Genomic DNA, 21622 nt, shown 5'->3' with positions numbered 1-21622 from the left:
AAATATTTTTTATTAGGGTGGATATGGAGAAACCTGTGAAATATTAATTCAGTATCACCCTAGGCTTTTCCAGACGATTATTCAAATGACACAAAATGAAGATCTCCGAGAAAACATGGTAATGTAATTGTGCTAGCAGCTTGTAAAAGAACAAGCTTCATGCATGCTTAGCAGATATGTCAGCTTACAAATGTGTTCTTCATTTTATTATTATACATATTGTGATATTTATAATTAATTTTATTGTAAGTATTGCAACATTTATAATACTATAATAATAGTATAATATTTATAAATATACTATAACAGTACACATTTATAATACAATAAATTTATTATGACTTACTATTTATAATAATATAATGCTAAATTTGCTTATTTGCATTATAGGATAAGTTACGAATTATATAATAATTAATAAACTTTGTGCTAATACTTGGCCCTATCAGTCTTCTTTTTTCTGGGTGTCTGGTCTTTCTTAACAGATACCATGTTATGATCGATACTTACTAGTTTACTGCATTCTGTATTTAGAATAATAGCATTTAAATTTTCCTTAAATTTTAGAATTAAATTTATATAAATCTTGGTGATATCTGTTTTATTTATATATTTTTTTGTTTCCTTGGTGACTTTGAACAAAGATTATATATCATTTGTTCTCTGTATTAGGTTTTGAATTTATGCAAGGCAAAATGACTGTAAAGGGTTTGATTTCAGCTAATTGGCTTTGGGATACTTATTGGTACTTAATTTTTTGATAAAGTTTAATGGATTATTATATAATCACATTTTTAATTTGTAAAATATTTAGTTACGGCAAGTTCTAGAACATTTGTCTCAGCAAAGTGAAAGCCAGTACTTGAAGATTTTAACAAGCCTTGCTGAAGTTGCCACAACAAATGGTCATAAACTGCTTAGGTAAGTGTTTTAAAATATAAACAGATCAACAGGTAGCAGTCTCTCTCAGCTTTGTCTCTTTTAGGCTTTTCTGGGAAGAGTTTATTTTGTTGTATACCTTTTGCCAGTGGTAAGAGATTCTAAAAATTTGCCAACACGTCATCGTATTTTTGTTTTAAAGGATCAGTACAATCACATTTATTCCTCAGGTGAGGAGACTTTAGTTTCCCTAAAGAGGCTAAAACTAGAGATTAGTTTGGGCATATGTGTCTAGAAGTTTATAAAATGATTATTTTGAACAATCATGTAAGTAAAATATGCCTAAAGAGGAATCAAGATATTAGTTTAGGAATCTTGGTCACTAATGTACAGAACTGGGTATAAGCTGCTTATTAGTTCTATCTATCAGTAAACCCTAATGATTCATAATAAAAATTTCTCCTTGAGCTCTCCCTCTTTTCAATTTTTTATTGTTTCAAAAAATTACATGGTTTTAATAGCTCATCTCTAAGTCCATGCAGTTAATGCCTTTATAATATTTGCATTAATATATTACATCTCTTTGCAACTACGTTTCTTTGTATGTGGTTAGTCACTTCAATTAGGAATAAACAGCCATTTAGAAATGATTAATGTGTTACTTTGTAGCTTCAGATTTGGCCCACTTTTAATTTGGATTTTTTGTATCTTGTAATAGTCTTTTTATTTCTGTTCTTAATACATTGACAGTATTAATAGATCATGGTCTTCTCTTACTTCTGTGAGTTGCGACTGGACTTCTTCCTTCTAACTTTCTGTTTCTGTTGTATAAAACAGCCACACTGTCAAATCTATTATGTTAGCCCTTTTTTTTTTCCTGTCTACCTTCAGACTTTTCATATACTTCAGACCAGAATTACATTCTGTATCATTTACTTAGAAGAGTCTTTGCCAAGTCCTTTATACTTCATGGTGTCAATGTCACCTTCTTTCATTCTTTTAGCCATTTAAATATTTTGTCAATAGTTTTAAAACTACTACTGAAAACTACTTTCGACTCTAAGAGTCATTGAATTCCACCTTGACATAATGCTTTCCTTTTATTTAGTTATTTCTATTAATCCACATATAGACTGAGACTATTTTAGACTCTGTAAGAGTCGTTGAATTCCACCTCAAAATAATGCACACTTTGTATTTAGTTATTTCCACTAATCCATTTATTTAATGAGGACTTTCTGAGATTTAGACATACTAAATGAAAGCATTTATACCACACACAGGTGTAAAGCCAGACATTACCATTTATTGTGTGCCTCATCAAGTATAATAACTTTTCCAAGTTGCCCTTCACCGTCTGCCTAAAACTTATTTTTTAAAAAGATTTTATTTATTTATTTTTAGAGAGAGAGGAAGGGAAGGAGAAAGAGAGGGAGAGACACATCAATGTGTGGTTGCCTCTTGTGTGCCCCCTACTGGGAACCTGGCCTGCAACCCAGGCATGTGCCCTGACTGGGAATCAAACTGGTGACCTTTTGTTTCCCAGGCCGGCAGTCAATCCACTGAGCCACACCAGCCAGGGATAAAAAAGAGAATCTTAAAAGCATCAAGAGGTAAGCAGTTAGTTACCTACAGGGGAGTTCCCATAAAACTGTCAGCCAATTTCTCCAAAGAAACTTTTCAGGCTAGAAGGGATTGGCAAGAAATACTCAAAGTCATGAAGAGTAGGGACCTACAGCCAAGCTTGCTCTAACCAGCAAAGGTATCATTCAGAATCAAAGGGCAGATAAAGAGCTTCCCAGACAAGAAAAAACTAAAGGAATTCACCATCACCAAACCATTGTTATATGAAATGTTAAATGAACTTCTTTAAGAAAAAGAGATCAAAACTATGAACGATAAAATGGCAAAAAATACATATCTATCAATAGTTGAACTTAAAAACCAAACTAAGCAAACAAGAAGAACAGAGACAGAATCAGAGATAACAGAGAGTGTTTTGATGTTTGCCAGATGGGAGAGGTGGTATGGGGGAATAGGTAAAGGTGTGAGGGGATTAAGAAGTACTAATAGGTAGTTACAGAATAGCCATGGGGATGTAAAGTACAGTATATGAAAGGGAGTAGCCAGAGAGCTTACATGCTTGTCACATGATCATGAACAATGGTGGGGAATTATCTGGGGAGTGCTGGGTGGAGGGGGGCAAAGGAGAAAAGTTGGGATGACTGTAATAGCATAATGAATAAAATATAATTAAAAATACATTTTAACAGAAGAAAAAAAAAGCAGCATAGGAGATGAATGGAACAGGAGAAACAGATTAGGAAAAAGGAATCTATAGCCAGTACAGGTCTTAAAGTTATTTTGCTAAACTGTACTGTCTTGCCACTACTGTGCTACTGTTCCAGAATCTGTTATTATGGCCTTCTTTGGCCTGTATAAACCACTTTGTTGGGATTAGTAGTGAGTATTGGTTTTTAGTATTGTTAGAATTTATTATATTGTTACTGTTTTGAAAAAACCCAGTTTTCTGTGTTTCTCCTTTACTCTCATGTCACTACCACACTCAAACAACACTCTGACACCAGATACGTGGACTTTTATTCCCTATATTGAGCAATTTCCAACACCATCTGGGTGTCTTACAATTTAAATTAATTCAGACACTCTCTACATGAAGATAGCATCAGAACCCACAGATTAAGGGCTTAGTTCCACGAGACTGTCCCCCCTTCAGATGTCAATCCCAAAGTAGTAGGTATCCAGATTACCCATAACTTCTGTCCAACTTGACTATAGAGTGGAGGTTCTGATAACCTCTTCCCCCTCAGATTTGATTATTTCCTGGAATAGCTCACAAAATTCAGGGGAACATAGTTACCAATTTATTAAAGGGTATGATAAAGGATACTGAAGAACAGCCAGATAGAGATACTTTGGGCAAGGTCTGGGATGGTTCTGGAGAGCATTTTCCCCACAGAGTTGGGATACATCACCATCCTAGTTCGTGGATATGTTCGCCACCCCAGAAGCTCCCTGAGTCCCATATTTTTGGGCTTTTTATGGAGGCTTTATCATGTAGGCATGTTGATCATTAACACCATTTCCAGCCCCTCTCTTCTTGCTAGAGAATGGGGGATGTGTCTGAAAGTTCTAACCTTCTAATTATAGCTTGGTCTTTTTGGTAACCAGCCTCCATCTCGGAGCCTACCCAGAATTACCTCAGAAGAACAAGAGACACTGCTATCACCCAAGAAATTCCAAGGGATTTAGGACTCTGTGTTACAAATTGACACCAAAGATCAAATATTAGAACAAAAGATGCTCCTAGTACTCTAATCACTTCAGAAAATTATAAGGGTTTTAGGAGCTCTGTGCCAGGAACTAGGAGCAGAGACCATTAGATATATTTTCTGTTATCTGACAGCTGCCAAGATAGATTCTTAAGAGGTTCTCAAATACAAATTATTTCAGCCTTCCAAATTATGTTTAATGGTATTTAAACTTATTTTAAAAATTTTGAAATTACAGTTGTCATTCAGTATTGTTTAATGGTATTTTTGCAGATTGTCTTTCTTTTGTTCATTTATTTGTGAATCATTTTATGTTTCTCAAACCACAATGTGATAAAGTTTTGGCCATTTGCTTTAATAGAAATTTTAATTAAGAAAAAAACTGATTTATATATATTAATTTAGTGACAATTGAGATGGTATTTAGCACACTGTTGGAAAAAATGAATAGCCTTTTGTGTAACTGATTCTAGGAATATTTGATAAAAATAAATATTTACTGAGGGCATTTTTGCACATTTTCATTGAGTTTTCTTGCTTTCTATAGATTTAAAATTGGAGGTAAAGATAGTTGACAATATGCAAATGAACGGAGAAGTTGTAAGACACTCTAAGTAAGACACTGACTGAATGGAGGTGCACTCTCATGTAAAAACCAAACGGGAGGTACATTGACAGGGTTTTGCACTAGGAAACTGATTTTTGAACTTTTGTATTCAGACCTGGTAGCTTGGAAAGAAATTATTTTATGATCAACTGGGAAGGATATGGTGAGATTTGAATTTTTATAATCTTTTTGCATAATACAAAAGAGATATTTCACTGGTTGGAAAGTGAAAAATGGCATTGGTTTTTTTTTTTTTTTTTAAACCAACCCATTGGCTTAAAGAAGCTTAAACTGGGTAAAGTAATATAAAATTACTAGGCTCTATTAATAGCTGATGATTTTAAAATTCTATTGTAAGAAAATATTTCTTACTGTAAGGTAACTCCAGATCAGGTACTTAAAAAAATATTTATGTATGTTGTAACTTTGTAGGGGAAAATCAAATCACACCTTTCTTGTGGAGAAGAATTTGAGTCGTACTTAATTTTTTGAAGATCTGCAACACAATAAGAAAAGGAAATAGTGTCAACCAGACAACCTTTCTATTTTGTCTGAACAGTTTTATGATATAAAATTAAAAAATATTTAGTAAAGTCAAATATGTAAAAATTAGTTCAACCAAAACTAATGATTCTGTACACACTTTATTTAAAGTTACTAAAACAAAAAATTTTCCTAATGTGCTGTAGATGTCCCAGTCAGTAGCTGTTATATTTCACTAACACTTAAAACTGACAGCTCATTTTTATTGGCAATTTTTTACAATTTAACAATTCTTAGAGTTAAAAAGAACATGAATATTGACATGAAAATGACAGGAAATTTTGACTGCCATGTCAATTTAGAGGGATAGGAAATAACTTCTTTTTTTATTTTTTTTAATAAAAGACTAAAATGGCAAAGTTGCAGGGACATTATTTACCATGTGGTTTTTTTTTAAGATTTTATTTATTTATTTTTAGAGAGGGAAAGGAGAGAGAGAGAGAGAGAAAGAGAGACAGAAACATCAGTGTGCGGTTGCTGGGGGCCGTGGCCTGCAACACAGGCGTGTACCCTGACTGAGAATTGAACCTGCGACACTTTGGTTTGCATCCCGCACTCAATCCACTGAGCTACACCAGCCAGGGCTAGGAAATAACTTCCAATTTGTCACTCACCAAACGGAAATACTTTGAAGTAGGTATTTGCTATTTCTTTTTTTTTTAATATATTTTATTGATTATGCTATTACAGTTGTCCCATTTCCCCCCTTCTCTCCCCTCCCACCCACATTTCCCCCTTTAGTTCATGTCCATGTGTCATACTTATGAGTTCTTTAGCTTCTACATTTCCCGTACTATTCTTGCCCTCCCCCTATCTTTTCAACCTACATTCTATGCTACTTATTCTCTATACCTTTTCCCCCTCTCTCCTCCTCCCACCCCCCTGCTGCTAACCCTCCATGTGTCTTCCATTTCTGTGGTTCTGTTCCTGTTCTAATTGTTTACTTAGTTTCTTTTGGTTTTGCTTTAGGTGTGGTTGTTAATATTTGTGAGTTTGCTGTCCTTTTACTATACATGTCTTTTCTTTATCTTCTTTTCTTAAATAAGTCCCTTTAGCATTTCATAAAGTAAGGGCTTGGTGATGATGAACTCCTTTAACTTGACCTTATCTGAGAAGCACTTTATCTGCCCTTCCATTCTAAATGAGAGCTTTGCTGGATAGAGCAATCTGGGATGTAGGGCCTTGTCTTTCATGACTTGGAATATTTCTTTCCAGCCCCTTGCCTGTAAGGTCTCTTTGGAGAAATCAGCTGACAGTCTGATGGGAACTCCTTTGTAGGTTACTGTCCCCTTATCTCTTGCTGCTTCTAGGATTCTCTTCTTCGTTTTTACCTTGGCTAATGTAATGATGATGTGCCTTGGTGTGTTTCTTCTTGGGTCCAACTTCTTTGGGGCTCTCTGCGCTCCTTGGATTTCTTGGAAGACTGTTCCCTTTGCCAGTTTGGGGAAGTTCTCCTTTATTATTTGTTCAAATAACTTTTCCACTTGTTGGTCCTCCCCTTCTGGTACCCCTATAATTCGGATGTTGGAACGTTTAAAGGTGTCCTCGATGGTCTTAAGCTTTTCTTCGATTTTTTGAATTCTTATTTCATCATGCTCTCCTGCTCGGTTGATTCTATCTTCCTTCTGGTCCACTGTGTTGTTTTGAGACTCAGATTCCTTCCTTTCACAATTGGCTCTCCTCCGTATGTCTTCCTGCATCCCTTTTATGGTAATCTGCATTTTTTCATGTAATTTGGATCCAAAATCCACCAGTTCCGTGAGCTTCCTGATCACCAGTGTTTTGAACTGTGCATCTGATAGATTGGCTATTTCTTGGTCACTCAAAAGGATGAGTCCTGGGGAACTGATCTGTTCTGCTGGAAACATGTCTTATGTCTTTCTCTGTCTCTCCTATTATTTTACTTATTTATTTATTTTTTCTCCGGTCTGGTCGCTCCTGTTACGGTGGGGGGCGGAGCCTTAGGTGTTCACCGGGGCTGAGCGCCCCAGTCGCTAGCTCGTGACGATATATGTGGGGGCAGGGGCGGGAGCGGGGACAGGAGGGATCAATGGCGACCCTTCTGTTCTCCTGGAGTCAGACACTTCCCTGGGCTTCTGGGCCGTGAGCTCTGCCCTGGTCCCCAATCGCTGCCCCACTGATTCCCCCAGCCGCAGCTTGCGTACTCAGGGATCACCGCTACACCGCTGTGCTCTTGAGTCCCAGATTGCTGTCGCGCCGATTTTGCGCCAAATTTCCCCCGACCTACGCGAGCCTGTGACCCGCGCCAGCCCTGCGCCCGCTCGCTCGGCTCTGCTTGTAGTCCCCTACCAGTCTGGATGTACGGGTCTACTTCAACTTCTTGGCTATCCGACTTCCATTTAGATAAATCCTCTGACAGTTCTGATATTATGACTGCAAATCATTGTTGTAAATTATTGTGGTTCTGTTCTTGGTTGTGCGAGGAGGTACGGTGCGTCCACCTATTCCTCCATCTTGCCGGAATCATAGAGGAAAATTTTAATGACCTGGATAAAGTACACTAAGGGGAAGAGAAGATACGCTTTGATAACTAAATTTGTACAAAGATAATCATACCATTCCAGAGACATAGGAAAAGGTGTTCAATATCGCTAGCTATCAGAGACATGCAAATTAAAACCACAATGAGATACCACTTTACACTGGTCAAAATGGCCATCATAAACATAGCAACAAACAACAAGTGTTGGAGAGGTTGTGGAGAAAAGGGGACCCTGGTGCACTGTTGGTGGGACTGCAGACTAGTACAACCACTATGGAAAAAAGTATGGAACTTCCTCAGAAAACTAAAAATGGATCTGCCTTTTGACCCAGCAATTTCACTGCTGGGACTATATCCTAAGAACCCTGAAACACCAATCCAAAAGAACCTTTGCACTCCAATGTTCATAGCAGCACAATTTATAATAGCTAAGTGCTGGAAGCAACCTAGGTGCCCATCAGTAAATGAATGGATCAAAAAACTATGGTACATTTACACAATGGAATTCTATGCAGCCGAAAGAAAGAAGGAGTTCCTACCTTTTGCAAAAGCATGGATGGAGCTGGAAAACACTATGCTAAGCAAAATAAGCCAGGCAGTGAAAGACAAATACCATATGATCTTACCTTTAACAGGATCCTAAACAACAAAACAAAGAAACAAGCAAAATATAGTCAAAGACACTGAAATAGAGGACAGTCTGACAGTGACCAGAGGGGAGAGAAGAGGGAATTTCAGGGGAGAATGGGAAGGATTTACAGGAACAAATTTAAAGGACACATGGACAAAAACTGGGGCGGGGGATGGAAATGGGAGGCAGGTGGGGAGGGATGGGTGGGTGGGCTGGAATGGGAATAAAAGGCAGAAAATTGTACTTGAACAATGACTAAAATAAAATAAAAAAAAAATCATACCACTCTGCCCAAAAGTGTATGCTACTCTTCACTCTGATTTTGTGCAGCCTTTGTAACAGAAGATAACTGATGTTAGAGATTTTGAAATAAAACCACTCCCTAAACAACAACACCAATAAAATGTTTAAAAATATCTAACATTAGATCCAATACAAATTAGCCTGTCCTCTACAGTTTCTCTGTGGAAGAGTAATGATTGATATTTATGATGATGGCCAATCCCCAGGCGCTGTGGGATTCTGAAGGGCTTTGTGATTTGTCAAAGAAAGTTTATATTATAGTCAATATGGATTAGTGTTGATTGGATTTGAATCTTTTTTTTAATAGTGTGATATGTTTCTTATATTTATGTAGACTCATAAGACAACCCATTATATAGAGAATCACCCTAATAGAGGTAGTAACTTTAAGGCTATTCAATTTGTGAATGTTCTATATGTGAAAAATTGGTTATTATTCTGGGGTGGGGAGAGGACTTGAAGTTATGGATTGAATAGTGGACAGATCAGCCTGTACAATTGAACTATGGGTTGGCCTAAGAACATAAGGCCATCATTTCTACCATTGTTTCTCTGTGAAATGTTCTGAGTTCTAAAGAATCAGTTTAATATACGAATAAACTTTTGGAAGTGAAGGTTGAAGACTGCCTTGTAGCTGGCATCTCAAGAAACCTACTTTCTACAATGGTGATTTTCTTCATATTTTATGCTTTGGTCATTGGTTACATTCTGGTGTCTTAAAATTTGTAATTTATTTATATGTAATCCAAGTAATATACAAGGTCTTTCCAGAAGTTATCCAGCCACATATTATGAATAATAGAGACATTTATTGAAGATACCAGAAACATTGTATATAGAGAACAATGGCACCTAAGTCCCCTTCAAAGTAGGTACTTTGGCACTTCACACAGTCTCCGAATTGCCATCAGCTGCCCTGTTGTATTTTCCTGAATCTCATCACTGATCTGAAATCTCTTCCCTTTGAAAGGTGATTTTAGTTTTGGGAAAAGGCTGTAGTGGGGCTGAGTCACCTGGGTGATTTGATGTTTCACCAAAAAAACTGCACAGGCATAAACGGGCATGTTGTAGTGATGAAGCTGCCAATCACCAGTTGCCCATAGCTGCAGCCTTCTGAGTTATCTGAATAGTTTCCGTGGAGAAATGTTCAAGCTTAATTCTGCAAAATTTGATGAAGATTTGTTACTTTACTGCTCATTCATTTTGAATGCGATGGCCACATAGTACACATGCTCACTCAGTGGCACCTACTGCCCCCACTGACTAGTATAGTAAAGTAGTCATTGTTCACACATGTGCATTACAGTCCACTTGCCTTGGCTGCCAGGTTACATTGATGTGGAGTGAACTGTTCTCATTATATTAATAATGGCTGGACTTTTTCTGGACAGACCTTATATGTTTGATAACTTCCTATTAAAATGTAGTGTTCTCTATCACAATGGGAAAGGAGTTTTACTTGTTATATTATAAAACAGGTGGACAGTTGATGAAATGTTTTAAAATAAAGTATTTTAAGATATAATTTGCTTTATTACATCTAATCTGTTCATATTTTTATTTTCAGCCTGTCTAGTAATTATGATGCTCAAATGAAAAGCCTTTTAAGGATTGTGAGGATATTTTGTCACGTCTTTCGAATTGGTCCATCCTCTCCCAGTAATGGAATCGACATGGGCTACAACGGGAATAAAACTCCAAGAAGCCAGGTGTTCAAGGTCAGAAAAGTATATGACGTTGTTATGAAGATAGACGTAAAAGAGATGAATTTGACAAAGCATGCATTCATTAATCAGAAACCTCATACACAGGACGTAAGTTCGGTTCATACCCATATCACTTTCTAAGTTAGGCACACACCTTCCTCCTTTCATCTCTGTTTAATCAACAGCAAGTCCTAATTGGTGAGCTTTTATATTTCTCTTTCAAGTAAAATTTTAATTCCATTAGTGTTTTATTCTGATGGTAAGATATTTAATGTTTAAATCTAATTAAATTTACTTTTTATTGGCTTATAGGTTTTTAAGGTGGCAATATGCAGCTGTCATGCTTTTTAAAAAATATTTAGAAGGAAAGAAAATACTCAGTTTTATTTAGATTTATTATCATGTATATGTTTTGTGTGTATCCATGTATATATTTTTAAAATAAGGTTACTTTCAGATAATGGGTTTGCCAACAGTTAACTCCTGGTATCACTTCAAGGAAAAATCATTGAGATATGTATTTTGCTTCTCATATACAAGCATATTTGTGGATGGAATCCTTGGAATAATAATTCCATATGAAACCCAAGGCAGGGTTGCTACTCATGCTAAATTATAATTTTATAAAGTAAACAAAATGGACGTGGCTGTAATTGCTATTACTAATGCTTTTTTATAGCATTATATTTTCATATAACTCAGATTTGGGACAAATGTGTAATTTAATAATTTTTTCCATGTTATTTTTTAAAGGTAATTAAAGAAATTTTTATAGTATAAAATTTGCTTTTGGGTTCATAAAGACATTTCTTTAAATAGTCTTTTGAGTATTAATACAGGTTATCTATCCAAAAAGTGATATAATTGCTTTTATGTGCCACTTCCTCCTAAACTAGTTATGATTGACAGCTTTACTGTCTGTAAAAAATTAAAGTTAAATTAATGAGCTATGTTAAATGATTCTTACATGGAAAATTTTTGGCAGACACTTAATAAATAAATGGTTTGCAAGCATTTCAACACTAGTAGATTTTTTATGCTTAGAATAGGTATGATACACTTTTGGAAGCTATGTATAAGAATCCCTGCATCTGTTTGAGTTTTCTCTTTCTGTCATCAATGTAGGAAAGACTTTTCAGTCTTTTTTTTTTTTTTCCTCCCTTCTTTTCTCTTCCCCTATTGTGCCATCTCCTGGAAGAAGGAAGATATGCATCTTCTTGTATTTCAAATTTTGGCTTTTCACATACCACTTCCTTGAACATTAGTTAGGAATGGTAACTGATGGTCTTTGTAAATTTCTAATCTAAATTATTGATCCGTTTTTTCTGTGCTGTTTTAAATGAGTTTCATTGTTCAAACATTCACATTACACAGAGTTGTTCTTAACACGTTCTGGTGTGGCTCCTACTGTTAGTTACTCAATCTACCCCAATTTGGTTTTTCTACTCATCCTTTCTACTTATTTATAATGATCAACAAAAAAATCAAGTCAGGTATAGATGTGGTCACCATTATTGATATTCTTTTTTTTTTTTTGGTTAAAATTTTGCTAAAATGTGCCACCTCTTTACTAATGATGTCAGAAAATAAGTATGTGCTAAGTGGCCTCTCTATATCCGTTTAATGTGTATGCTAGTTTCCTACCTACCCAGTCAATACAGATATGACTGAGTAGAAAAGAATATCACTGTTTTGCTTTTAGGTTTTCTTTTATGGGATTCAGACTCTATTTTGATTGTCACATATCAATTGTATATATATATATATATATTCTTTTATTTCATTTGTTAGTATTTTTATTTATTTTTTAAGGCATTATTTTTTTGTTATTGACAACTGCTTTTGCCTCTCAGCACTTATTTTCTCTTAAATTTTGATCTGTCACTTTAAAACATTTTTATTAAAAAACTCAGCTAATTTTTGAAAACAGTAGTTTTGTTCTTAAGGGATTTATTAGTCTCTTCCTATCTAATTTTATGAATTAAGTGTGGAGTCTTTAGAGGATGGCAGAATGATCTGCCCTCCCACTTACAGGATAAAAATAGAAATTACATTGTCATATGTGTATATGAGGTCTTCTGTTCATTGTGGGACGATCCCAGTTGTGAAAATATTAAACATATTGCTGAGTTACAGTGATGTTAGATTGGAAATATCATTTTAATTTTTACCACATTTTGTTCAAGGTAGCAATTGATCTCTACTTTTCATTTCATTAACTAGGTACTCCAACATGTCACTCTGTTAAGATGAACTAATGGGTTTTCCATTAATAAGAGTAGGTTTATAGGCCATGTGTTTTTAGTGGGTGAAATTATTTAACATCCTGTTATTAGTTTTCTCATTTATCTTAGGAGTTCTTTAAATTAATTGGAACAGCCCTGGCTGGTGTGTTTCGGTGGATTGAGCACTGGCCTGTGAACCAAAAGGTCACCGGTTCGATTCCCAGTCAGGGCACATGCCTGGGGTGTGCAAGAGGCAACCACACATTGATGTTTCTCTCCTTCTCTTTCTCTCTCCCTTCCCCTCTGTCTAAAAATAAATAAATAAAATCTTTAAAAAAAACCTGGCTGGCGTAGCTCAGTGGATTGAGCTCAGGCCGCGAACCAAAGCATCACAGGTTTGATTCCCAGTCAGGGCCACATGCCTGGGTTGTAGGCCATGGCCCCCAGCAACTGCACATTGATGCTTCTCTCTCTCTCTCTCTTTCTCCCTCCCTTCCTTCTCTAAAAATAAATGAATAAAATCTTTAAAAAATTAAAAAAAATCTTTATAAAAATAAATAAATTAATCTGAACACCTAGCCTTTTTTCATTGTTAAGAGATTTTTATCTAGTGCCTTGGGAACTTCTGAGAACCTAAAGGAGATGGAGATAGTTCAGGTTTCGAAGCAGGGTGAGCATGGGAAAGACAATTTAGGATTCCTGAATCTTGATGTGCTGTTTTTATGAATAGTAAGCTATAACTATTAACAGTTTTATAGAAGTATTATTGGGAAAATTTGGAAGCCAAGGAAGATTGAGAAACTTTTAACTATAAGATCTTACGTTTTTGGTTGTGGCATTTGACATTATCAAGTTGAGAATAGTTAAACAGGATTTCAAGATTCTGTTAATGAACTTAAGTTTGTAATGCTTCTCGTCAAATTTGTACCTCACTTTGGCACATAGATCTTGAAACACTTTTAAGTTTTCAACAGGCTTGGGATTATATGTTACAGCTTTGAAATATAGCTTGAAATGTTTTGAAAATCGTCTATGATTGTCATCATTGTTGCTATAGGTAAAATTTAATTCTGTGGTGAAATCACTAAATAATATGAGATGAAGTAATATTTTCACAGTGCTAAGAAGTCAGCTCATGTTTTCCATCGTCATTGACTCATTTTTTTCAGTAGCAGTTGATATGTGCAGTGCTTTGTGTCTTATCTAATGGTTTTATTATTTGTGGATATAGAAAGCATCATAGATATGGTTTGCAATGATTTATTTTTATTTAAAAAATTTATTATAATAATTTTTGTCTGTTGCTGCTTACCACAATTAAAAATTTAAGTTATTGTCACAGTATCTTTTTGGTTGTTGAGGAATGAATTTTCTGAACAGATCTTCAAAGGGACAACTTCCTAGGCAAAAGTACCTCAAGGTTGGGATTTTGTTTTACTGCCTGTGTGAGTGAAGGAAAAAAGGTAGGAAAGAGAGAAAAGAAGGGCCTAAGGGATGCCTAAGGGCTTAAGAAGGAATGACTTACTACTTCTCTTTTTTTGCTTATTCTCTTTTAAATTTGTGCTGTGTTCCTGTATTGAAAACTTTCTAGTTTATTTTTACTTTTATTTACTTTTTTTTTTAGACAAAGAGGAAGAAAGGGAGAAAGAGGGATAAAAACATCAATGTGTGGTTGTCTCTTGCACATCCCCTACTGGGGACCTGGCCCGCAACCCAGGCATGTGCCCTGACTGGGAATTGAACCAGTGACTCTTTGGTTCGCAGGCCAGCACTCAGTCCACTGAGCCACACCAGTCAGGGCTAGTTTATTTTTAGATATTTCTGGATTATTCAAAATTTGCCTTTCAGTTTTGCACATTGTCAGTTTTGGGAAACAGGATTGTTAACAGGTTCATGCCCAGTGCTCTAGTCTGCATGAGGAGCAGGTATCAGTTCATGCCTTAGGCTCATTTCCATCCAGCGTGTTGATTTTCTAGGTTTTAGCCCTTCTCATTTGGAGACCAGTTATTCCTTTTTTCTTTAGTTTCAAGCAGGATTACATCACTATCACCTGTTCTTTCTATTTTGGAATTTGATTTTCTCATGGAAAGCTGAATAGTTTTGCTGATATAAAGAGTTCTTTTTCATCTTTTATAGCAGGTTTAATGTTTTGCTCATGAAATGCAACTGTCAGCTCAAACTTGAGTCATGATTAGAATTAACACATTTTCAGTGAAGGTATCATCTCAGTGTTCATAGTAGCCAGTTGTTTTGCCCCCTCCTTTAAGCAGCTCAGGAACCCCGAATATTCTAGCTGCTCTCTGCCTAATCATGGAAAAAACCATCTTGTGGCGGAGGGGCACTAATTTCAACCTCAGAAAAGGTATAATTAGTTTCTCTCTTTACTTACCTGCTTACCTAGTATGTGCTAATTAAACATTTGTTGAGTGAGTGCATTAGGTTTTTGGTGATGGTAGTGGGGTTTTCATTTTGTTTTGTTTTCTGCTTTTTAGTTTAATGTTTTAAGTGAAGACTCAGGGGTGATTTAATTGTTTGTAAACTTATTAAGTCAAATATTCTCAGAAAGAGAATGTTGTGGACACCAGAAGAAGGGCTAAAGATGTAGCAGAGGGATTTGTTAGATAATTGGAATGAATTTTCTGGCAAAATAGGTTATATAAACACTTTCTAAAGTTCCAAATATGGTTGTATAATCTCTTCTCATAAGCGGTCTTTAAAAGTAAGGTTATTTTTTCTAGTTGAAGTAATGTAAGGGTGGGTCTTTCCAAAGTACATGATCTAGTTTGTAGCATTCTGTGATCATATAAGAATAAAAAAGTAAGGCTAACTTTTATACTCATTTGCAGAAAGTTAATCATTCTCAATAGGAATATTTAGGAAATATTAGTTAATAATAGGAAAATAGTGTAGGAATGAAGGACCATTTAATCATTACCCCTTGCCAGTTGTTCACTTTTATTTGGGAAATAAAAATGTTCTAGTGGGTTCTTATTTAATTGACATAAATATTGTATAACTTTAAGATAAAAGTATATATTACTTTTTTATATATAAAAGTATATATTTGCAACATGTATATATTGCAAAATGTTTATTGCAAAATGTTTACTACAATAAGGTTAGTTAATGCATCCTTCACCTCACATAATTACTATTTTGTTTTTGTTATGGTAAGAACATTAAAGCTTTACTGTCATAGCAACTTTCAATTATATGATGTAGTATTGATAACTATAGTCATGCTGCTGTACATTAGATTTCCAGTAGCAGATCATTTAGTAATAGTTGGGTATTTGTATTTCTGCTTGCGTAAAAATACTCATTGTTAGAGATGATGTATATGTTTCATCTTCTATAGTACTTAGTCCTGTTGTAGCATTTGAGGTTACATAATATTTAAAAAATAAAATGTTACTTGCTGTTAATTTACCAAAGACATTTTATTCCTGTCAAAAGGGATATTTTATATAGTGTAGAAATAAACAGTTTAATTACTCCCCATCTTTTTTTTTTAAGCTGTTAATCTCTACTTGGAATTGAGAATTTGCTAGTCAGTATTTTATAGTTACCGTTTAATAGAGATGATTTTGTATGTGTGTTGGTGAGCATGTGTATACCTATTTGTGCATGTATGTGTATATGTGTATGTATATTTAAATGTCATATCATAATTAAATTTTCTTGTCATAAATTTTCAAAATTTTAGGAATTAGATGTAAAGAAAAGAGCACAGTAAACTAAGCTGTTTATTAGGCCCTTTAGGAAAACCCTAATAATTCTCATTTTTTTAATTGAAAAAAAGACCTATAATTGAAAATTATTTGCACATTAATACAGTAAAGGTTAAGGGGCTTATATATGTGTGTGTATAATAAATGGTTTAAAAGTGAAATATTTGAAAATGTTTAAAAGAAAATTGCTCGTACATTTTTTGTTAGGTTTTAGTTTTTCTTTTTTATTCCAAGGAATGCATAAATACAAATTAAGTTTTCATTATAAATGAATAAATTGTCATTTATATGGCATTCATTTCTTTTTGTTACTTACCTATAGTCACCGCTGCACATTCACTTGGGAAAATAGAAGCATGTAGAGTAAATTTTCTCTTTTATTATTTATTTGGCTGGAGTTTCAGAATGATATTTAAAAAAACCTTTTCTTTTTCTCTTAGCCCCTTGAGTTGCTTTGGCACTCATTAGATGAATGGCTAGTTTTAATAGCTACAGAACTGATGAAAAACAAAAAGGACTCAACGGATATCACTTCTATTTTACTAAAACAAAAAGGCCAAGATCAAGATGGTACTTCCATTCCTCCATTTCAACCTCCAGGACCTGGGAGCTATGAAAATCTATCCACTGGCACCAGGGAATCTAAACCAGATGCTCCAGGAGGGAAACAGGAAGCCAGTGCAGACTGTCAGGATGTTATTTCTATGACAGCTAACCGGCTAAGTGCTGTCATTCAAGCTTTTTACATGTGCTGTTCTTGTCAGATGCCTCCAGGGTAAGAAGGTTTCTGCTTTGTTTTGTGTGCAGGTCTCAGCCTATCAATAACCAATCTTGTGGCTAGACCAGCCCTTGTGGTTCTTATTATGATTGCAAGGCGCCCTTCAGCAATAACCATCAGGAAACTTTGAAAAAAAAAAGGTTTATTACTTACAAGGTCTGGAAATTACATGGCACACCTGGGGCCACACAGCGAGGTCGCTGGGAGAGAGCAAGAGTGAGAGCATGGCCCCTGAGACAGCTAGCGCTCACACGGTGTGGGCATGGGCCAGGCATCCTGCTTTTTGGGGGGTCGAAAATGGGGGGCGGTTTCTGGTGCTCACCCTTTATTGGTGAATTTAAAACATAAGAGTGGGAATTTAAAGTGTGGGAAGAGGGAAAAAACAAGTAGCATAAGTGGTCAGTTATTGAAATCAATCAAGATCTCTAAAACAAGGGAGCCTCAGTGGGGGGAGGTGGCCTGGCTCTTATCTAGTTGGGTGGCTGGCAATGTGTTTATTAAAGATAGCCATCTTTGAAGTGTATACCTCTTTGAAGCGGAAGCCTGGGCAACCAAAACTTAAATCAGGCACTTGTATTATAAAAAAGAGAAAAACCCATCTGTGAAGGCTTACACTGCATGCTTATTATTTCTCTGATAGATGAAAAAATGCTTCTTTTTTATAATTTCAGTAAATACAAATAGTAATTTGTTGCTTTTTAGGTTCTATTCTGATCTTGTTAGGATAGTCATTGTACTGATCTAAAATTAGTTCAAAACATTTGCTAAACATTGTGTAAGTTATTAGCATGTAGAATGGTGAATGCCATTTTGTGTAAGGATCACTTTATTATGTATTTGAAATGTATAGACCAGAGATGCTTAACATTTTAAGTTTTTCAAAATGTCATTTGTTTATATCAGTATTATCTGTTAATGAAAATTATGTATTTTTTCATCTTATAGATTGACCAGGAATGCTTAATTTCTTAAATTTGTAAAAATGATCCAAACCCCAATATTTTTTTGCCTAGAAGCCAGTCCAGTTCAATACAGAGTTTTCAAATTTGCTATATCACCAACTTTTGTCTATAATTCTGATTTTTTTTTACCCTTCACAGAATGACTTCACCCCGTTTCATTGAATTTGTATGCAAACACGATGAAGTCTTAAAATGCTTTGTTAACAGGTAAGGCTTTCTTAGATTCATAGACTGCCCTTATAGTTTTTTTCTTATAGTTTTCATCTCAACAGAAAAAAATGTTACTTCTGTTAAACTATTCAAAAAATGCTTCATGATGAGTGAAAGTATAGTAGGTGTATTCTTCTGTTTTAGTGTCTATGTATTTCAGTTAATGCCACTTAATCCTTCCTATCCATTTAAACAAAGTGTGTTTTTCTTTTAGAAATCCCAAAATTATATTTGATCACTTTCACTTCCTCCTTGAATGTCCTGAGTTGATGTCAAGATTCATGCACATCATAAAAGCACAGGTAGAAATTTCTCTTAATCTTATTTCTAGTCTTTCTAAGGAAAATTTTCTAAATTTGAGTACTGTTTAATGAAGTAATTATTATACACAATACTTCCTGCTATAAGAAGAGTGAAATTACTTTATTCTTTTAGAATATAGAGTTATGTTAGCATGTTACTTTAGTATGAGGAGTAATTTTTTTCTTCAAGAAGTGTGTATTGAGGTCCTGCTATGTTCAAAGGCTGTTCAAAGACAACAGAACACGTTGCCACATCTCCTGGAATGAGTGGTCCTTGAGACAAGGATTTTACCCCTAAATACACTTGGGAAATATGCCCTGTTGGAGATTTATAAAGTTTATGAGTTCCTTGTTAAAGATTTTGAGAAGCCCTTTTCTAAATACAGTGATTAAACTTTGTTAACCCTCTAAACTTTGACCTGAGAACCTTCCCCCTGCCAGGGTTCATTCCACATATTTCATTTTGTATGAAACATGTTAGGAAAAACTTTCTACTTAATAACTATGTGACTTTGAGCATATTTCCAGCATCCTTGAGTTTTTGTTTCTTTGTAAAATAGAGATAAATGTTGTAAAACTCTTGTAAAGAGTAAGTTTTAAGCAGTGACTGGCATTATCTGTTCAATTTATGGCAGTTGTTTTAGAGGTAGAAGAAATATATCCTTTTTCCAACAGGATCTTAATTCAGTCTAGCAGGGGAGATGATTAATGTACCTATAAGATAGTAATTACAATATTACCTAGTTCTGTAGAAGTTTATAGGATAAAGCACTTGTTTCTGGTTGCTATAGTCAAGGGAGATTTCAAAGAGGAGGTAGATTTTACACTGGACCTTGAAAAACATGCAAAATGTTGATGAGAGTAAATGGGGAAGATGGACATTCTAGCCAAGATATGAACATGTAGGTAGAAAAGTATATAAAACTACAGTGGTTGAAGCAGAAATTTTGTGTAAGTGAAGAATGTGATATAATTCTGGAAAGGCAGATTTGGGTCATTGTGCCTTAAGCCTTGATTGTCAGATTAAAGAATCTTTGTTTGCCAGGGTGGCAGGAGTCACTGCTCACTCTGCTTTAGGAGAATGACATGATCCTGGCAAAATTCTAGGAAACTGTTATCAGAAGTGTAGGATAGACTATAGGCTATGGTTTGGATAGTAGTCATAGGATAAATACTGTAAGTGCTTTAAAATGTCTTTAGGGACACTGATTCTTTCAGCAGTTAAAGAAAGCTAAGAACTAATCTTAAAAAACTATACACAAGTACATAGGTACCCTTTGACATCTATTTCATCATGATAATGTAAAAGAGAACATACTAATAATTTACATTTATTGAATGCTTTATGTGGATTATTTTATTGCCACAGAAATCATGTGAACTGGATACTGTTACTGAAGCTGAAGAGGTTAAGTAAGTTAAGTCATTCAGCTACTAAGTGGGAGAACCAGAATTTAAAAGTTTGTCTGGTTCTCAAGTTTATTTTTTTAACCTACATTGTGACTTCATTCTAGTGCAAATGAGATTATGGGTGAAAGAAGCTCAGTTTTTGAAAGGGATAGTTTGCTATTTTTCAATACTGTCTCTGCTTTTCACTTCCTTTTTCTCTTCCCTTCCCAAAAAATTCAGTCCAAAAGCATCTGCATCAGCTCTCCACCACATGTACCTTTTTGACCAGGGTGAGGGAAGTATCCACAGGCATTATGTTGTTCCATTGTGGGGTTTGGAGCTTGGGCATGGAAAGGAGGGTGTGTGTAGAAGAGGGGCTCAGCATAGACAGTGGAGTTGAGGTGGCATGTGGAGGATGTCCCATGAGGAGGGTAGTGACAGTTGCTCAGAGTAGGTTGACAAAGCCCAAGTGTGGTGGAGGGTATCCATGCAGTGAAGCATTCATGCTAGCACTCATGGGATATATACAGGTATATACAATGGTTATATACAGGTTGATCAAATAAGTAAAGATTATGGAAGCTGTTTCTCATTGTTGGAGAAAGGAGTTATAAGACAGAGGAACATAGAATGAACCATGCATTGTTGGATTGTAATTGGAGATAGCAGTGTGAACTTACTTTTTAATGTAGATAGGTATAGCAATCTTGGCACTCAGTTCTTGGTCTTTAAATATCATTCTCAAAAAACCTAACTCACTGGAGAAATGGCTGACTGTAGGGCCAGGTCAGGGAAAGTACAGATGAGCCTGACCTTCTTATTGTGCAGGAAAGTTGTTTAAATAATTATGTTGTACTAAAAATGACCCAGAACCAGTTTGAATGAGTCCACTAGACAAATCTGAAACAATCTCACCTCAAAATAAATAATAATGATAAAATACTATAAATGAAATTAAATTATGAGTCTATATTGAAAATAATTAATGAATAAATGGAAAGTTTGATGATGTGTGTTATATATTTATTATTTCAAACTATCTCTCTATGGAATACTTACTGATTACAAAGATTTAGAAGCAAAAGAACTTTAAAGTGGATACATTTGGCAGTGATCAAAGCAGACAATATTGGCATGCCAGCTGATAAGATGCATGGAGAAAGAATATGGTATCGCTTCTTTAATATTCCTGCCAAAGATGCACACACTAAATTTAATCAGGAGAAAACATCAGACTTAACTCCAATTGGGACATTCTAACAAAACACTGACCTGCAATCTTCAAAAATATTGAGGTCATGAAAATTAAGAAAACACCGAAGAACTCTACCAAAATGAGACAGACAACTAAATACAATTCACGAGTCATTGTGCTATAAAGGACATTGTTAGGAAACTGGCAAAACTTGCTTTGGGTCTAAAGATTAGATATAGTAATGCGTCTGTGTTAATTTTCTGACTTTGATGGTTGTTTTCTGGTTATGTAGAAGAATTCTCTTATTTGTAGGAACTATACACTGAAGGTTTAGGGATAACTGGACATCTTGTTGGCAATTTACA

General features: G+C 35.2%; 1 protein-coding gene across 8 annotated transcripts in view; it reads left to right on the top strand.

Annotated features, from left to right (window-relative positions):
• Nucleotides 1-21622, top strand: part of HACE1 (HECT domain and ankyrin repeat containing E3 ubiquitin protein ligase 1) — a 92745-nt gene that overhangs the window by 38987 nt on the left and 32136 nt on the right. For 3 of the 8 annotated variants that reach the window (XM_036024522.1, XM_036024521.1, XM_036024524.1), the window contains 6 exons: nt 17-118; nt 815-921; nt 10327-10573; nt 16862-17196; nt 18300-18368; nt 18586-18673. In XM_036024522.1, the coding sequence (XP_035880415.1) occupies nt 17-118; nt 815-921; nt 10327-10573; nt 16862-17196; nt 18300-18368; nt 18586-18673 (948 nt within the window). The remainder of the gene's footprint in view (nt 1-16; nt 119-814; nt 922-10326; nt 10574-16861; nt 17197-18299; nt 18369-18585; nt 18674-21622) is intronic. The other 5 variants (XM_028508856.2, XM_036024526.1, XM_028508853.2 and 2 more) reach the window with 3 other exon arrangements.

This window comes from Phyllostomus discolor, chromosome 4 (assembly GCF_004126475.2).
Source record: "Phyllostomus discolor isolate MPI-MPIP mPhyDis1 chromosome 4, mPhyDis1.pri.v3, whole genome shotgun sequence".
NCBI lineage: Eukaryota > Metazoa > Chordata > Mammalia > Chiroptera > Phyllostomidae > Phyllostomus > Phyllostomus discolor.
This window is presented reverse-complemented; position numbering and strand designations above follow the sequence as displayed.